Raw genomic sequence first — 17,946 nt, 5'->3', positions numbered from 1 at the left:
CTGCCATTCACCACTACACCACCCGCTGTGCCACTGCCATTCATACACTACACCACCCGCTGTGCCACTGCCATTCACCACTACACCACCCGCTGTGCCACTGCCATTCACCACTACATCACCCGCTGTGCCACTGCCATTCACCACTACACCACCCGCTGTGCCAGTGCCATTCACCACTACACCACCCGCTGTGCCACTGCCATTCATACACTACACCACCCGCTGTGCCAGTGCCATTCACCACTACATCACCCGCTGTGCCATGCCATTCACCACTACACCACCCGCTGTGCCACTGCCATTCACCACTACACCACCCGCTGTGCCACTGCCATTCACCACTACACCACCCGCTGTGCCACTGCCATTCATACACTACATCACCCGCTGTGCCAGTGCCATTCATACACTACATCACCCGCTGTGCCACTGCCATTCACCACTACACCACCCGCTGTGCCACTGCCATTCATACACTACATCACCCGCTGTGCCACTGCCATTCACCACTACACCACCCGCTGTGCCAGTGCCATTCATACACTACATCACCCGCTGTGCCACTGCCATTCACCACTACACCACCCGCTGTGCCACTGCCATTCACCACTACACCACCCGCTGTGCCACTGCCATTCACCACTACACCACCCGCTGTGCCACTGCCATTCACCACTACACCACCCGCTGTGCCACTGCCATTCACCACTACACCACCCGCTGTGCCACTGCCATTCACCACTACACCACCCGCTGTGCCAGTGCCATTCACCACTACACCACCCGCTGTGCCACTGCCATTCACCACTACACCACCCGCTGTGCCACTGCCATTCATACACTACATCACCCGCTGTGCCACTGCCATTCACCACTACACCACCCGCTGTGCCACTGCCATTCACCACTACACCACCCGCTGTACCACTGCCATTCACCACTACACCACCCGCTGTGCCACTGCCATTCATACACTACACCACCCGCTGTGCCACTGCCATTCATACACTACACCACCCGCTGTGCCACTGCCATTCACCACTACACCACCCGCTGTGCCACTGCCATTCATACACTACACCACCCGCTGTGCCACTGCCATTCATACACTACACCACCCGCTGTGCCACTGCCATTCATACACTACATCACCCGCTGTGCCACTGCCATTCACCACTACACCACCCGCTGTGCCACTGCCATTCATACACTACATCACCCGCTGTGCCACTGCCATTCACCACTACACCACCCGCTGTGCCAGTGCCATTCACCACTACACCACCCGCTGTGCCACTGCCATTCACCACTACACCACCCGCTGTGCCACTGCCATTCACCACTACACCACCCGCTGTGCCAGTGCCATTCATACACTACATCACCCGCTGTGCCACTGCCATTCACCACTACACCACCCGCTGTGCCACTGCCATTCATACACTACATCACCCGCTGTGCCACTGCCATTCACCACTACACCACCCGCTGTGCCACTGCCATTCACCACTACACCACCCGCTGTGCCACTGCCATTCACCACTACACCACCCGCTGTGCCACTGCCATTCATACACTACATCACCCGCTGTGCCACTGCCATTCACCACTACATCACCCGCTGTGCCACTGCCATTCACCACTACACCACCCGCTGTGCCACTGCCATTCATACACTACATCACCCGCTGTGCCACTGCCATTCACCACTACATCACCCGCTGTGCCAGTGCCATTCACCACTACACCACCCGCTGTGCCACTGCCATTCATACACTACACCACCCGCTGTGCCACTGCCATTCACCACTACACCACCCGCTGTGCCACTGCCATTCATACACTACATCACCCGCTGTGCCACTGCCATTCACCACTACACCACCCGCTGTGCCACTGCCATTCACCACTACACCACCCGCTGTGCCACTGCCATTCACCACTACACCACCCGCTGTGCCAGTGCCATTCACCACTACACCACCCGCTGTGCCACTGCCATTCACCACTACACCACCCGCTGTGCCACTGCCATTCACCACTACACCACCCGCTGTGCCACTGCCATTCACCACTACACCACCCGCTGTGCCACTGCCATTCACCACTACACCACCCGCTGTGCCACTGCCATTCACCACTACACCACCCGCTGTGCCACTGCCATTCACCACTACACCACCCGCTGTGCCACTGCCATTCACCACTACACCACCCGCTGTGCCACTGCCATTCATACACTACACCACCCACTGTGCCACTGCCATTCACCACTACACCACCCGCTGTGCCAGTGCCATTCATACACTACACCACCCGCTGTGCCACTGCCATTCACCATTACATCACCCGCTGTGCCACTGCCATTCACCACTACACCACCCACTGTGCCACTGCCATTCACCACTACACCACCCGCTGTGCCACTGCCATTCATACACTACATCACCCGCTGTGCCACTGCCATTCACCACTACACCACCCGCTGTGCCAGTGCCATTCACCACTACATCACCCGCTGTGCCACTGCCATTCACCACTACATCACCCGCTGTGCCACTGCCCTTCACCACTACACCACCCACTGTGCCACTGCCATTCACCACTACACCACCCGCTGTGCCACTGCCATTCATACACTACATCACCCGCTGTGCCACTGCCATTCACCACTATATCACCCGCTGTGCCACTGCCTTTCATATAGTGGCTAGGTAGCTCTGCTATTACGAGATATGTGGATATGACAACTTATTAATAAAACACAGCATCTACATTTAAGAAATAACCAATAATGCCAATATCAGCTGATATTTACAGAGCAAATTTTCCACCCCCCTCACTGGAAATATCTAACCCTGTTTCCAGCCCCTTCACTGGAAATATCTAACCCTGTTTCCAGCCCCCTCACTGGAAATATCTAACCCTGTTTCCAGCCCCTTCACTGGAAATATCTAACCCTGTTTCCAGCCCCCTCACTGGAAATATCTAACCCTGTTTCCAGCCCCCTCACTGGAAATATCTAACCCTGTTTCCATACCCTTCACTGGAAATATCTAACCCTGTTTCCAGCCCCTTCACTGGAAATATCTAACCCTGTTTCCAACCCCCTCACTGGAAATATCTAACCCTGTTTCCATACCCTTCACTGGAAATATCTAACCCTGTTTCCAGCCCCCTCACTGGAAATATCTAACCCTGTTTCCAGCCCGAGTTGTGTAACTGCAACAGGATGGTCATGCTCATAGATCTAACAGCCAGCATTTTGGGGTGTCAGGAGTCTTGGGGAATCTGCTGGATATCAAATCTGTAGCTGTTTTAGTCCCCCACCAATATGAAGCTGTACAGGGATGGAAATAAGACTCCTATTGCATAGCAGTTTTACCCAATGCAAAGGTAACAAGCTCAGGTCTGTCTTATTAACTCTTATACTAAAACTCATACTCAAACTGCTCTGCAATGGAAGTCCTATTCCCATCCCTGCTGTGCTGTATATACATTTTCAGTTCTATTCAACAAGGCATTATAAGCTGTGCAGCCCCTACCTATCATTGTCCTGCATTCGACAGGGACAGTTACCTTGACTGATGCACACACAATGATGTGAAGCATGTCCAGGGTGTGTCTGTGTGAGGCTGGTGGAGAGTGGATATCAGTCCAGTCTGTGACGGTCTCTTTCTTTCTGTTCTCTGTTCTACCTGCAGAGGGCGATGATGAGATCTCCTTCGACCCGGACGACATCATCAGAGGCATTGAGATTGTGGACGAGTCGTGGTGGAAGGGGCAATGCCGCGGCCGTGTTGGGCTGTTTCCTGCCACATACGTGGAGCTCATGCAGTGAACGCCTCCTGTGGCCTTGGCTATTCTCACATCTCTCTATCTTGCTCTCTTTTGCTCTCTCTCTCTCTCTCTCTCTCTCTCTCTCTCGCTGTGCTGCCAGTAATGCAGCATCGCACTGTAATTAATCCAGGCAGTTTCAGCTCCTTTTGAAATGTTTAAGAGTATGACGCAGCAGCAGCAGTGTGTTTGAGCCCCAGCCCCGCTCCCCTTGCCAGTGCCCCAGCAGCAGCAGTGTGTTTGAACCCCAGCCCCGCTCCCCTTGCCAGTGCCCCAGCAGCAGCAGTGTGTTTGAACCCCAGCCCCACTTCCCTTGCCAGTGCCCCAGCAGCAGCAGTGTGTTTGAACCCCAGCCCCGCTCCCCTTGCCAGTGCCCCAGCAGCAGCAGTGTGTTTGAGCCCCAGCCCCGCTCCCCTTGCCAGTGCCCCAGCAGCAGCAGTGTGTTTGAACCCCAGCCCCGCTCCCCTTGCCAGTGCCCCAGCAGCAGCAGTGTGTTTGAACCCCAGCCCCGCTCCCCTTGCCAGTGCCCCAGCAGCAGCAGCAGTGTGTTTGAACCCCAGCCCCACTCCCCTTGCCAGTGCCCCAGCAGCAGCAGTGTGTTTGAACCCCAGCCCCGCTCCCCTTGCCAGTGCCCCAGCAGCAGCAGCAGTGTGTTTGAACCCCAGCCCCGCTCCCCTTGCCAGTGCCCCAGCAGCAGCAGCGTGTTTGAACCCCAGCCCCGCTCCCCTTGCCAGTGCCCCACCAGCAGCAGTGTGTTTGAGCCCCAGCCCCGCTCCCCTTGCTAGTGCCCCAGCAGCAGCAGTGTGTTTGAGCCCCAGCCCCGCTCCCCTTGCCAGTGCCCCAGCAGCAGCAGTGTGTTTGAACCCCAGCCCCGCTCCCCTTGCCAGTGCCCCAGCAGCAGCAGTGTGTTTGAACCCCAGCCCCGCTCCCCTTGCCAGTGCCCCACCAGCAGCAGTGTGTTTGAGCCCCAGCCCCGCTCCCCTTGCCAGTGCCCCAGCAGCAGCAGTGTTCGAGCACCAGCTTTTTTGTCCTTGAATTCAGACTAGGCTCAGATATTACAATGCAAGCCATAATAAGTTCAGGTAGAGGACGTGGGGCTCCACAGTCTCATACCTGGAAGAGGTCATGTTTAAAAGTAGCTGGAGGTGAGATCATTCCCTAGCACTGCAGCATGTGTCTCTGTGCTGGATGAGGCCGGTCCTCGTGTGTATTGAATGCAGTGTACCTGCAGTGCCGGGTATTGTTCACATGGAACCCAAAGGTGTGATATGAATGTGGATACGCACCGGGAGTATCTGTAGCGAGCTGTGCAGAACACCATGGCTTTACCAGGATGTGCTTTCGGACAGGCACTCGCTTTGTAGTCTGGGCTCTTATTGTTGTTCACTTGATGATTGTCATTTCTTTTTTTATTCTTACAAGACTGTACATATTGTCATGTAAAAGCAGAAGATGTGCAATGAAATAAAACAGATGCTTAAAGTAATTCCAGACAACATCCTGTCTCATCTCTCATCCTCACCCGCTTCTCCCTCTCCATGTTTCATTTGCACGCCCTGATGAAGTATTGCCACAGCTGTGAGTTCTGATTTGATGTTCACACACACAGGGCGGCTTGTCCTGGTACAAACACTTCCATGTTTATATCTAAGAACTGCAAAGAGACTCACAGCAACACAAGAGCCGAAAGTCTTGAATCGCTCCCCACTTCCTCAACTCACGAGTCAATGTTCCCCAGCTCTCTGTGGGTGTGTGTGTGCTCTCTGTGGGTCTGAGTTATTGCAAGACAGCCTTGCTCCCAAGCTCACAACATCACTAACTTGATTTGCTATGCCTCTAGTCACACAGCCCTGACCTCAGCCCTGGTAATTGATCTTTGATGGGGATAATCTGTTCTGAGCAATAAAGATGAGAAGGCTGCCATGTTCTGCATGGCCAGTATACTGAATGAAAAACATGTTCCCTCCCTGTAGAGTGGACCTGAGCGCAGCACGCTGTCAAATCGCTCCAGTTGTTGCAGATCTTTTTAGATACCCAGCTGGTTTATGTAGGGATGCAGAGGAGATCTGTAGTTGGTAAGAGATGTATTTCTTTTCAGTTATTTTGCAGGTGGAGTTGTGGGTCAGATTGTTTAAAGTTCATGAATGGTGAGAAGCAAAGGAGAACAGCATGGAACAGCTACGGTTAAATGAGACAAACCCATTCTCTTTCTACACGTTCTGCAAAGAATCCATTGCAGTGAATCCTGCATGATACTGCTGCAGAGAATCCATTGCAGTGATCGTAGTGAATCCTGCATGATACTGCTGCAGAGAATCCATTGCAGTGAATCCTGCATGATACTGCTGCAGAGAATCCATTGCAGTGAATCCTGCATGATACTGCTGCAGAGAATCCATTGCAGTGATCGTAGTGAATCCTGCATGATACTGCTGCAGAGAATCCATTGCAGTGATCGTAGTGAATCCTGCATGATACTGCTGCAGAGAATCCATTGCAGTGATCGTAGTGAATCCTGCATGATACTGCTGCAGAGAATCCATTGCAGTGATGAGTGAATCCTGCTGCTGCAGAGAATCCATTGCAGTGATCGTAGTGAATCCTGCATGATACTGCTGCAGAGAATCCATTGATAGTGATCGTAGTGAATCCTGCATGATACTGCTGCAGAGAATCCATTGCAGTGATCGTAGTGAATCCTGCATGATACTGCTGCAGAGAATCCATTGCAGTGATCGTAGTGAATCCTGCATGATACTGCTGCAGAGAATCCATTGCAGTGAATCCTGCATGATACTGCTGCAGAGAATCCATTGCAGTGAATCCTGCATGATACTGCTGCAGAGAATCCATTGCAGTGATCGTAGTGAATCCTGCATGATACTGCTGCAGAGAATCCATTGCAGTGATCGTAGTGAATCCTGCATGATACTGCTGCAGAGAATCCATTGCAGTGATCGTAGTGAATCCTGCATGATACTGCTGCAGAGAATCCATTGCAGTGATCGTAGTGAATCCTGTGATACTGTGTCCATTGCAGTGTGTGTGAATCCTGTGATACTGTGCAGAGAATCCATTGTGTGTAGTGAATCCTGCTGTGCTGTGGTGTGTGATACTGTGCAGTGCTGAATGCTGCATGATGTGTGTGTGTGTGTGTGATACTGTGCAGTGTGCTGTGATCGTAGTGTGATACTGCTGCAGAGAATGTGCTGTGAATCCTGAATGTGTGCTGTGAGAATGTTGCAGTGTGTGATGTGTGTGTGTGTGTGCTGTGAGTGCTGTGGTGTGTGTGTGTGTGGTGTGTGTGGTGTGTGTGCTGTGCTGTGGTGTGTGTGTGTGCTGTGCTGTGGTGTGCTGTGGTGTGTGTGTGTGCTGTGTGTGTGTGTGTGTGCTGTGTGTGCTGTGCTGTGCTGTGCTGTGCTGTGCTGTGCTGTGTGCTGTGGTGTGGTGCTGTGCTGTGCTGTGCTGTGCTGTGGTGTGTGCTGTGCTGTGTGTGCTGTGTGTGCTGTGTGTGTGGTGTGCTGTGCTGTGCTGTGTGTGTGCTGTGGTGTGTGTGCTGTGCTGTGCTGTGGTGTGTGCTGTGGTGTGCTGTGCTGTGGTGTGTGTGGTGTGTGCTGTGCTGTGCTGTGCTGTGCTGTGCTGTGTGCTGTGTGTGCTGTGCTGTGCTGTGCTGTGGTGTGCTGTGCTGTGCTGTGCTGTGGTGTGTGGTGTGCTGTGCTGTGCTGTGCTGTGCTGTGGTGTGCTGTGTGCTGTGTGCTGTGCTGTGGTGTGTGGTGTGCTGTGCTGTGGTGTGTGCTGTGGTGTGCTGTGCTGTGGTGTGCTGTGTGTGTGCTGTGCTGTGCTGTGCTGTGTGTGTGTGTGTGTGCTGTGTGTGTGCTGTGCTGTGCTGTGCTGTGTGTGCTGTGCTGTGTGTGTGTGTGCTGTGCTGTGTGTGTGTGTGTGTGTGTGTGCTGTGCTGTGGTGTGTGTGCTGTGCTGTGCTGTGCTGTGGCGTATGTGGTGGGGGGCTGTTAAGAGGGGCATGGCTCTCACAAGACAATGCCCGGAGGAAGCCACTGTGGATAATGACAGGGGTAGTAGGGGTCAGTTATCTCAGTGTGACCTCAATGTGACCTCAACCCAAACCACCTAGCTGCTCACATTCATTCAAAAGTGAAAAGTGATGGATCAGGACATCTGATCACTGGATCTGTGAAAAAAAACATAAACAAACAGTTAAAGACCAGACACCAGCCAACCTGGTCCACCTGCCCACCAGGAGACTGTCTCTGTGGTTCTGGCCCCGGTTTGGAGTAGCAGCAGGTATTATTGCACTCCATTCCTGCCTGCTGGGCTAAGGGAGCAATCCAGGCACCGGCACTCAGAGCTCATCCATCACTGCACTGCGTGTTCAGAGTCCACAAGTTCAGCTTTCATGTTGGGCTGTTCAAACAGAGCTGAGAGATAAGAGAGGCTGGAAGGTTAGTTGTGGTAATATGCTGTGACATCATGTCCGTTTGTCCTGTGAAACAGAGAAAAGTGCTTGTGATGACTCAGCCGCTGTGTGCGTACCTTGGCTGGTGCTGTGTTTGGTTTTGCTGCCCTATCCCCCTCATTTGATTCCATGCTGCCAGGAGTGTGGCAGGGACACCTCGGCAGTGCAGGATGCATCAGCTGATCATTCTTACAGGAATTCCTAGCTCTGCTCACATTGACCTGACTGAGACTGCCATCCACAGTGGAGGCAGTGCCCACAGCAACAAGCATCTCAAGAAAGCAGCGGCATGGGCCCAGTTTCACATGTGAAATCTGACAAACGGGAGGAGACAATTCAGCCCGTCAGCTCAATTCAACCCTGGGATTGGTCTGGTTGCTGTTTTCTGGATTCTCCAAGGCCACAGTGTCCTTTTTTGTGAGGCGAAGACCAGAATTGAAGTGTTGTAAGTCTGGCCTCGCCAGCGCATTATACAACCTCATCATAACCTCCTCGGATTTGTACTCTACATTTTTTATGTAAAACCAGGCATTGCATTCGCCTGTAAAAACAGGTTCCCAGAAATGCACTAACACAGTATCTAGAGAAACACGATGCATGAGCTCATCGGGCAGCCTTCCCTCTGCCATTAATAAGCAGAAAATCCATCAATCCACCCATTTCTTAGCCTGCATATAACTTTATTTTTTTTTTGTCTAAAATGAAACTGGAAGCTCGGGAGGATTGTTTAGGTGTTCTGACTGATCCTGAATCTCAGCTGTTTTTTTTGTTAGTTTTGTAATATAAGCACTGTGATTATATTTGTTGTTTTACAACAAACCCCACTGCAAGATTAGAATAGGTGTCCCTGTTATATTTGCACTGCAGTCTGCCAATGAACAGAGTCTAGCTCAAGCATGATTGATAGACAGTTAAACAAGCCTCAGAGGCTGCCTGTCTGTAAGCGCTGAAAACAATGTAGGTTTAAAACAAATACTGAATTTCACCTTGAAACAGAAACTTGGACTGTTGAAAGCCATTGCCTTGCCGTGCACATGCAGTGAAGTGAAACAGGAGCGTGCATACTGACCTGCTAAACGCCAATAATGGAAATGCTAGTTTCATTTCACCTGGATGAAAACTGTGTGCAGGGAAGGTAAAGAAGAGAACAAATGAAGACAAATATTTACAGTGGCACTGTGGGGAGTGGTCGCACATGTAAAATATTCATAATGCAATAGAATAGAGTGCATTAATAAAATTTTATTAACAATTCTCAAACTGGGCAAATCCTGCCGCATTGCCCAGCCTATAAAGCCTGAGAATCAACGGGCAGCTTGTGGAACTGTGATCTGGTAATATATGAAGCAGCTTGTTTTAAAAGTTCCCACCACATCTGAACAAGCTTGATTTGAGCTACTTAGTGAAAGATGCTTGAAGACGTACAGCGAGTTGCTTGAGAAATTGCCTGCATGTGGTTTGATGTGGCATTGGCTTTAGATGAAGGCAGCCCTGGCATTACCACGCTGGGATCGGACTCCTCGCTGCAGGTGAACTCAAACAAGCCGACTGTGGCTTTCATCTGAAGCATGGGATTCTGTCCTGCTTTCTTTCTTTCTTGAAAACATTTCTCTGACTGCTTGAGACAGGCGGGTGATTGTCTGTCACGTTGCTCTTCTTTAAAGGAAGATAATAACAGACCTGCCAGTTCTGCCCTATTCTGGCAGGACCCAACGAGCGGAATGTGTCACACTCCAGATACACGGGATTACAATCGCTCACAACAAAGACACGGCACAACATGGCAACTTTTTATTTTAACAGTGTAACCAATTCTTTGAGTTATCAATAAAAAGGGGGATAGTTGCCAATCTACACATCTAGATTTAAAACCCGTACAGCAGTAGACTTGTGGCGCGTCTTTGTGTGTCCAAAAACGTAATGAAGTAATAAACTCAACGTGTCCCTCTAACCAAACTCCACCCCGACTACCACAGTAATACAAACAAGGTTTCCTAAAAAAGCAAGGTTTAAACTCGTGAGACATTGCTATAATCTGCTATAATCTCCGCCACCCCGCTCCCTGTCTGCACGTAATCTCCCGCGGATCAAAATTCAAATTACACTGAAACCGCAACCAGAACCGCCTCACACACTATCTACACATTAACCTACTCTGCGACCTGGGGCAGAGAGAAAACAGACGGCTGCAGAAGCGCTGATTTGCACTAGGAAAATAAAAGAAGGATAAATCGTTTTGTGGCGTTTGGTTTTTGTTTTCGCCGTCTTCCCATGCTCCCCCCTGTGTAAACCGATCTCTGGTTGGAGTCAGCATTCTTTTGTAGAAAAAGAGGGAGGAGAATACTCCCCCCCTTCTCCTCCTTCTTCTCCTTCTCCCTGCTCTTCTCCTCTCTCACACAGCCTTTACGGATTCCTGTTGGCGGATGTGGGTGACTCTCACAGGTGTGCCCCAGAACTCGCCGATACAGTGACACACACACACCTGAGCTAATCATGTGATCCCGTACCTCGGGGTGGAGTACAGAAACAACATAAATCTTTCACATTCTTTTTTCCTGGATTTTGTTTAAAGCATCGCCCCGAACCGAGGTTCCCAGGGGGATGTTATGCTGAGCAGTTTCAAAGGGATTTGATCTGTCTTTTATTTTGCTGTGCTTGGTCTGCGAAAGCGGAGCATGTAAACTTTGTTCCCGGAATAGTTTTTCAATTGAGTTCCATCGAGGGGACCGCGGACTAGCTAACGTTTACACTTCCCAGGTAAGACTCTGTGTATTTGTGGGCTCTCCTTTCTGTTCTTTTTGTGGGTTTTCTCTTTGTTATGTTTCTGGGCGAGTTGACTGTGAAACATGACTCGGGGTTTGCAGATCGAATTGTTCGATTAAGAAACCCAGATTACTCTCCACCGGGAATGGGAGTTGCTTAAAGGCGTTGCGTAAAAAAGAATAAACAGGTACAAAATGGACACGCTTCTCAAAACTGTTAGTAAGAAACGACTGTTGTGGGCAGAATGTGTCACTTTTGTACACCGCTGTTTGTCTTTTAAGTTTGTAGCACTAAACTATTGGGGTATGGCCAGCAAGGACTTGCGCCCGCCCGCCCCAAAAAAACCAAAATAAATAAGTACTTTTTAAAAATAAATCCGTGTTACCCGGCTTGAGGGTTCACATTCCCAGCCATGCCGCTGTTTTAAAGAGGTTTACAAATGCAGGTTTATTACAGAAAAATAATACGAATTAAGTTCCGCCCATTAAAAAAAATACTATTGTGTTTCTGACCAGTTGCAAGTGTACTGGAAAGTATGTTCCCTGCTGCCGCCTCAAACAAACCAGCGTGGAATAAATGATTCGACAGGGAGCGCTTGGCCTTCACTGTACCGGGCTTACTCCCTCTTCTTATGGGTTGGAGGAATTCTGCCTGACTGTTTCTCATACAGTAGAAAGTGTTACAGTGTAAGTGCGGTGCTGCCCTCAGAAAAGGGGAGCGGTACCTCCCTGTTGAGCGACTGAAGAAAGAAAGCAGAATAAGCGGCAGCCCTGCTATTAAAAGCGCGATCTGTTAGACCGGGTTTCCATTAAAGGGGAAATGCTTTGTCTGTCGCGCAGTTGTTGTTAAACGCTATACGGCCCGTGGGAGGAAAGCAAACACGTAAACATCTTTTGAATGTGTATGTTTTGTATAGAAACCACACAGTAATGATGTGACGGTCTGACATCACATGGGATGTGCAGTGCCAAGGCTGGGGCACTTCCTATTGCTTTTCCTTCTTATGCAATGCCATTCCCGATTCCTTTAAAAATGGAATTGAAGAAGTGAACCGACCCCGTGTAGTGTAGTGAAGTAAAGGGCTTCGTAGCGAAGCAGAATCGGACACAGCTGTGGCAGTTTAAATACAAGAACAATTGCTCACTGGCTTTATTTAGTTTTATTTTTGCTCTATAGAAAAGCCGTCCAGCACTGGCCTCTTAGAGGGGTCAAGGTACCCCCAGGGGAGCGCAGGGAAGCTGCAGGGAGAAGGGACCCCAGCCATTGAGAGGGTACTCTGCAGCCTGGATCCTCCAGCCGGTCTGTCCTGCGTGCACAGGCTATAATAGACGTCATTAGTTGTTTTATTTCCTTGTTTGTTGGTCTGCTAAATGCCTGTAATAATAATGTTTTAAACGATCTATTAAATAATGACGGTTTAATCAAATTAATGCATAATATTGGTGGTCCCCTCCCCCCCATGAATACATTAAGATCTGCTCGTTGATTTAAATAATCCTCATCACTATTTTCTGAACCCAGTTACATATAAATGTTCTTCATATGCTTCTTTTTTCAGCTACAAAGATTCATTATTGTCGTACAGTGTCATATGGATAACTACAATAATGTTGTAGCAATCTCGGTTAACGCAGGCAGACACATGACACTGGGCGAAGCAGTCCACACAGAGGCGAACCCTGGACCTCCTGCACTAAAGGACAGGACTGATACCGCTGTACAAAGGAGCTGGCTTATGTCCCAGAGTGTGATAATGTCACCTACTACTGCCCTGCTACTGCCCCCCCCCCCCCCCCCCCCCCCCCCCCCCAGGACTTGCTCACCCAGGCTCCAGTCCGACAAGTGCGTGCCGGGGTACCTGTGTCCACTTCTGACACCAATGTGGCAGTGTCAGGAAGGATTCAAGGCTAAGCTTTTTATTTGTCAGGGCAATGACCATCTCATCGGCGGTCAGCTCGACCTCCAGTTGGGGGTGCTGCGAATCCCCGGTGAGGTGGTCATTGCCCGGCTGTTTTAGAGAAAGCTCTAGAAAGAAGAAAGAGCAGACTAGTAGAAGCATAAGCAGTAGCCGACAGCAGCTTTGTTAAACATTAACTGAAGCTAAAACAAATAAAAAGTTTAGCCTTGAAACCTTGCCTTGCATCCTCCTTGAATCGCCACAATATGTAGTAATGCACACAGTGACGTGCACATTACCATCTCATTGACGTTCCCATTGCAATCGTGTACTACAGCCATCTCTATTTAAGTAATAATCTTCGTCAACACTGTTTCAAAATGCCCCTTGTGTGAACAAGACAGTCTCCCCTAATAATGGATAAATCAATGAAAGATAAAAAGTAAAATATATATTTATGCAGCCAATGACATGCACATGTCATGTATGCACAGGTACTGCACATCAAAGACAGTAAAGCCAGTCATAAGGTACAGTGTGATTGAGGGCTGTATTATGGTAAGGTCTGATGTGATCATGTGATTGAGGGCTGTATTATGGTAAGGTATACGATGTGATTGAGGGCTGTATTATGGTAAGGTCTGATGTGATCATGTGATTGAGGGCTGTATTATGGTAAGGTCTGATGTGATCATGTGATTGAGGGCTGTATTATGGTAAGGTATGATGTGATTGAGGGCTGTATTATGGTAAGGTACGATGTGATTGAGGGCTGTATTATGGTAAGGTACGATGTGATTGAGGGCTGTATTATGGTAAGGTCTGATGTGATCATGTGATTGAGGCTGTATTATGGTAAGGTATGATGTGATTGAGGGCTGTATTATGGTAAGGTCTGATGTGATCATGTGATTGAGGGCTGTATTATGGCATGGTACGATGTGATCATGTGATTGAGGGCTGTATTATGGTAAGGTACGATGTGATCATGTGATTGAGGGCTGTATTATGGTAAGGTCTGATGTGATCATGTGATTGAGGGCTGTATTATGGTAAGGTACGATGTGATCATGTGATTGAGGGCTGTATTATGGTAAGGTACGATGTGATCATGTGATTGAGGGCTGTATTATGGCAAGGTACGATGTGATCATGTGAGGGCTGTATTATGGTAAGGTACGATGTGATCATGTGATTGAGGGCTGTATTATGGCAAGGTACGATGTGATCATGTGATTGAGGGCTGTATTTTGGCATGGTACGATGTGATCATGTGATTGAGGGCTGTATTATGGTAAGGTACGATGTGATCATGTGATTGAGGGCTGTATTATGGCAAGGTACGATGTGATCATGTGATTGAGGGCTGTATTATGGCAAGGTACGATGTGATTGAGGGCTGTATTATGGTAAGGTACGATGTGATTGAGGGCTGTATTATGGTAAGGTCTGATGTGATCATGTGATTGAGGGCTGTATTATGGCAAGGTACGATGTGATCATGTGATTGGGGCATTCAGATGAATGACGATCCAGGCTGCAGAGATACACTGCTTGACTCCATTATAAGGAAGAAGAATCGTTTCAATGCTGCTAAAGGACAGGACCGATACCACTGTACAAAGGAGCTGGCTTGTGTCCCAGAGTGTGATAACGTCACCTACCAGCCCTGCTACTGCCCCCCCACCCCTAGACTTACTCACCAGGCTCCAGTCTGAAGTTCTGCACAGATGAGTGTTGTATTGAGGACCTGCACAGTCTACATACTGATCAGTGTTGTATTGAGGACCTGCACAGTCTACATACTGATGAATGTTAGTAGAAGGGCTAGGGGTCCGAGCCCTGGCCAGAGTTATAATGCCATGGTAACTGCCTGCCTGGCTTGCTTGTATAGGCAAGCTGCAGTGGTATTGGTGTGGGATCAGCAGCATTGAGTTAAACAAAACCAAAGGGTTTCCACACCTGTTGTGACTCGTAGAATGGCACCTGGTTAAGTACACACTGGGACTAATCAAACTCCTGCTAGAAACTGGGATGGGTGAAAAGCTGATTCCCATTCCTGAAGTGGGGTGGTGTTGTTGATACCCTCTCATTCCTGAAGTGGGGTGGTGTTGTTGATACCCTCTCGTTGAGGGAGTAGGGTGGTGTTGTTGATACCCTCTCATTGGGGGAGTGGGGTGGTGGTGTTGATACCCTCTCATTGGGGGAGTGGGGTGGTGGTGTTGATACCCTCTCACTGGGGGAGCGGGGTGGTGGTGTTGATACCCTCTCACCGGAGGAGCGGGGTGGTGGTGTTGATACCCTCTCATTGGGGGAGTGGGGTGGTGGTGTTGATACCCTCTCATTGGGGGAGTGGGGTGGTGTTGTTGATACCCTCTCATTGAGGGAGTGGGGTGGTGTTGTTGATACCCTCTCATTGGGGGAGTGGGGTGGTGGTGTTGATACCCTCTCATTGGGGGAGTGGGGTGGTGGTGTTGATACCCTCTCATTGGGGGAGTGGGGTGGTGGTGTTGATACCCTCTCATTGGAGGAGTGGGGTGGTGGTGTTGATACCCTCTCATTGAGGGAGTGGGGTGGTGTTGTTGATACCCTCTCATTCCTGAAGTGGGGTGGTGGTGGTGTTGATACCCTCTCATTGGGGGAGCGGGGTGGTGGTGTTGATACCCTCTCACTGGGGGAGCGGGGTGGTGGTGTTGATACCCTCTCACTGGAGGAGCGGGGTGGTGGTGTTGATACCCTCTCATTGGGTGAGCGGGGTGGTGAGGAGGAGTGGTGAACGATACTTTTCTGCAGTAGTGGAGTGCTAGTCCAGGGATGGGCACAGTGAAACCAGCCTGTGCTTATTGACTATATTTATTGAGTTAGTTGTCATTATGCTGGCATGGGTACCAGTCTCAGAAACTCTAACCATGGGGAATGGCCGACATGCTGATCTCGCTGTCCTCACGGGATTGTGCAGAACCCCACGGTCAAGTACTCTAACCTGCCCCTGCTCTCTATACTGTACACCGCAAATCATGCTTCATCTGCACCCCACTACCTCTACCACCCTGTAACACACACGCACACACACACAATGTGAACAGTACACACCATCCCAGAGGATTATCCCCATTAAATAATGTTAAACAAGAGTCCTCATTCCAGTGTATGGGATTAGGCAGAGCACTGGCTCCCTGGTTTGTGCTATTAACCAAAAACTAGGTTGGGTCATTAAAACCAGCCATCTGTTCTGTGAACCCTTGGGCGTGTAACACTGTTGAGTTCTGTTCTTGTGAAAAAAAATACATTGGATTAAAACATGTCGCCTCTGAACGATCCTTGTATTGAATGAAGCTTGCTCTTGGGGTATACATTCTGAGTCCTCTTAAACATCCCTTGCTGTGAAAACAGTGTCTTTTGATTAATTGGGAGCTAAGGGATTAAAGCAGTCCTGTTTTGGAAACAGACTTGTGTACTCTGACCAGCGTTTGACTCCTCAAGTTGCAGGAGAGTTAGTCAATGCTGAGGAATGCTGCATTGCAAGTCCTGCGCAGAGGACAAGGAACAGGGACTAGTGGAAGAGGGCAGCAAGGCCTGGACTCTCGCACGTCCCCATACTCTTCACTAAGCTGGCAGCTGTGTGGATCGGTTTTGTTTTTACTCCGTGTGCAAGCGTGTGTGTGTGGGTGTGTGTTGGGATGATTTGGCCAGGTACAGGGATGGAAATAAGAGTCCTATTGCACAGCAGTTTCATCAATTCCAGGTTTTATTACAAGCTTGATTAGCCACAGCGTGTAGGTAACAAACTCAGATTTGTCTTATTAAACTCTCATAGTAGAACCAGGAATGGATCAAACTGCTATGCAATGGGAGTCTTTTTCGCATCACTGAAGAACAATTTTTAACGCTCAACACTGCAGATCTGTGTAGATGTCACTCAAAATGACAGGCATGCCGAGTTTCTGGGTCCCAGTCTTGGTTCTGCGCGTTTCTGACTGCAGTGGAGTGTGTTGTCTGCGATTCGTAGGCAGGTTTTTTTTTCCAGTCCAGTCCAAAGTCCAGTTTTTACTGTTGGCAGAGGGTGATTCAGCTGGTCATGTGGTCTGCTCTGGCTGAGAATGGGATTTGTGTTTTCACTGCCAGACGGCTGTAAGGCAGGCTGCTGCCCAGGCTGTGTTCTGCAATGGAAACACAAGTGGGTGGTCATGATCATGATCATATACCCGTCTGTATCGTGATGATTTGTTGGGTCAGCGTCTGCCAGTCCTGTCCCCTCCCTCTGTGGTTGTAAAGGATCCCGTAGAACCTTCTGAAGAAGCCAGGAGGAGGGGGGTGGTGGTCTGAATGCACCCTAACCCCATTGTCAAATGTCATCCACCAAGATTACCTTTTTTTTTTTTTTTAAATCAACAAATAGCTAACTAAGCTACAGCCTCCAAGGAATAAAACCATGTTTACTTTGCTGTGGGAAATGTCTCCTTGTGCTAACCTGGGAATCGAAGCAAACCGTGATACATACGGCAGTGTGAAGAGAAACACCTACTGAAGCGCAAGATCTCGCAGAACAAAGAGCCCACAGAATTCATCAAAACAAGACAGGCAGATAAAATCACTGCCTTCTCTGAGGGTTTTTTTTTTTATATTTTTTTTCTTGACTTTTCAGAAATACACTTACACTTTGATCCATTCCTGGTTTTACTGTGAGTTTAATTAGACACACCTGAGCTTGTTACCTGTACACTGGGGATAATCAAACCCATTATATAACCTGGAATGGATGAAACTGCTGTGCAATAGGAGTCTTATTGCCATCCCTGATATATTAGAATGCACTGCTATTTAAACCAGTTGAATAGACTCCCTTGTCCTCAAGCCCTCATTCTGGAAGCTGGAAGGTGGATCAGGTCCAGGGTACCCCTAAACAGCACACAGCGTGCCGGGCTTCAGCTACTTTAGACAGGGTGACTGACTCCCTCTCAGTCCCTGCTGGG

The 17,946-nt window shown here is 49.4% G+C and overlaps 2 protein-coding genes across 2 annotated transcripts in view; both read left to right on the top strand.

Annotated features, from left to right (window-relative positions):
- LOC121320128 (src substrate cortactin-like) overlaps nt 1-5,326 on the top strand; it is a 38,220-nt gene extending 32,894 nt beyond the window's left edge. Inside the window, exon 15 of the mRNA XM_041258386.1 lies at nt 3,708-5,326. Coding sequence (XP_041114320.1) covers nt 3,708-3,844 — 137 coding nt within the window. The 3' untranslated portion in view covers nt 3,845-5,326. The remainder of the gene's footprint in view (nt 1-3,707) is intronic.
- Nucleotides 5,327-10,693: 5,367 nt separating this feature from the next.
- LOC121320126 (plexin-B2-like) overlaps nt 10,694-17,946 on the top strand; it is a 97,884-nt gene continuing 90,631 nt past the window's right edge. Inside the window, exon 1 of the mRNA XM_041258385.1 lies at nt 10,694-11,070. The gene's annotated coding sequence lies outside the window, so the exon portion shown is untranslated. The remainder of the gene's footprint in view (nt 11,071-17,946) is intronic.

This window comes from Polyodon spathula, chromosome 8 (assembly GCF_017654505.1).
Source record: "Polyodon spathula isolate WHYD16114869_AA chromosome 8, ASM1765450v1, whole genome shotgun sequence".
Classification (NCBI taxonomy): domain Eukaryota; kingdom Metazoa; phylum Chordata; class Actinopteri; order Acipenseriformes; family Polyodontidae; genus Polyodon; species Polyodon spathula.
The sequence above is the reverse complement of the archived record's forward strand: the minus strand, read 5'-3'. Positions and strand labels throughout refer to the sequence as shown.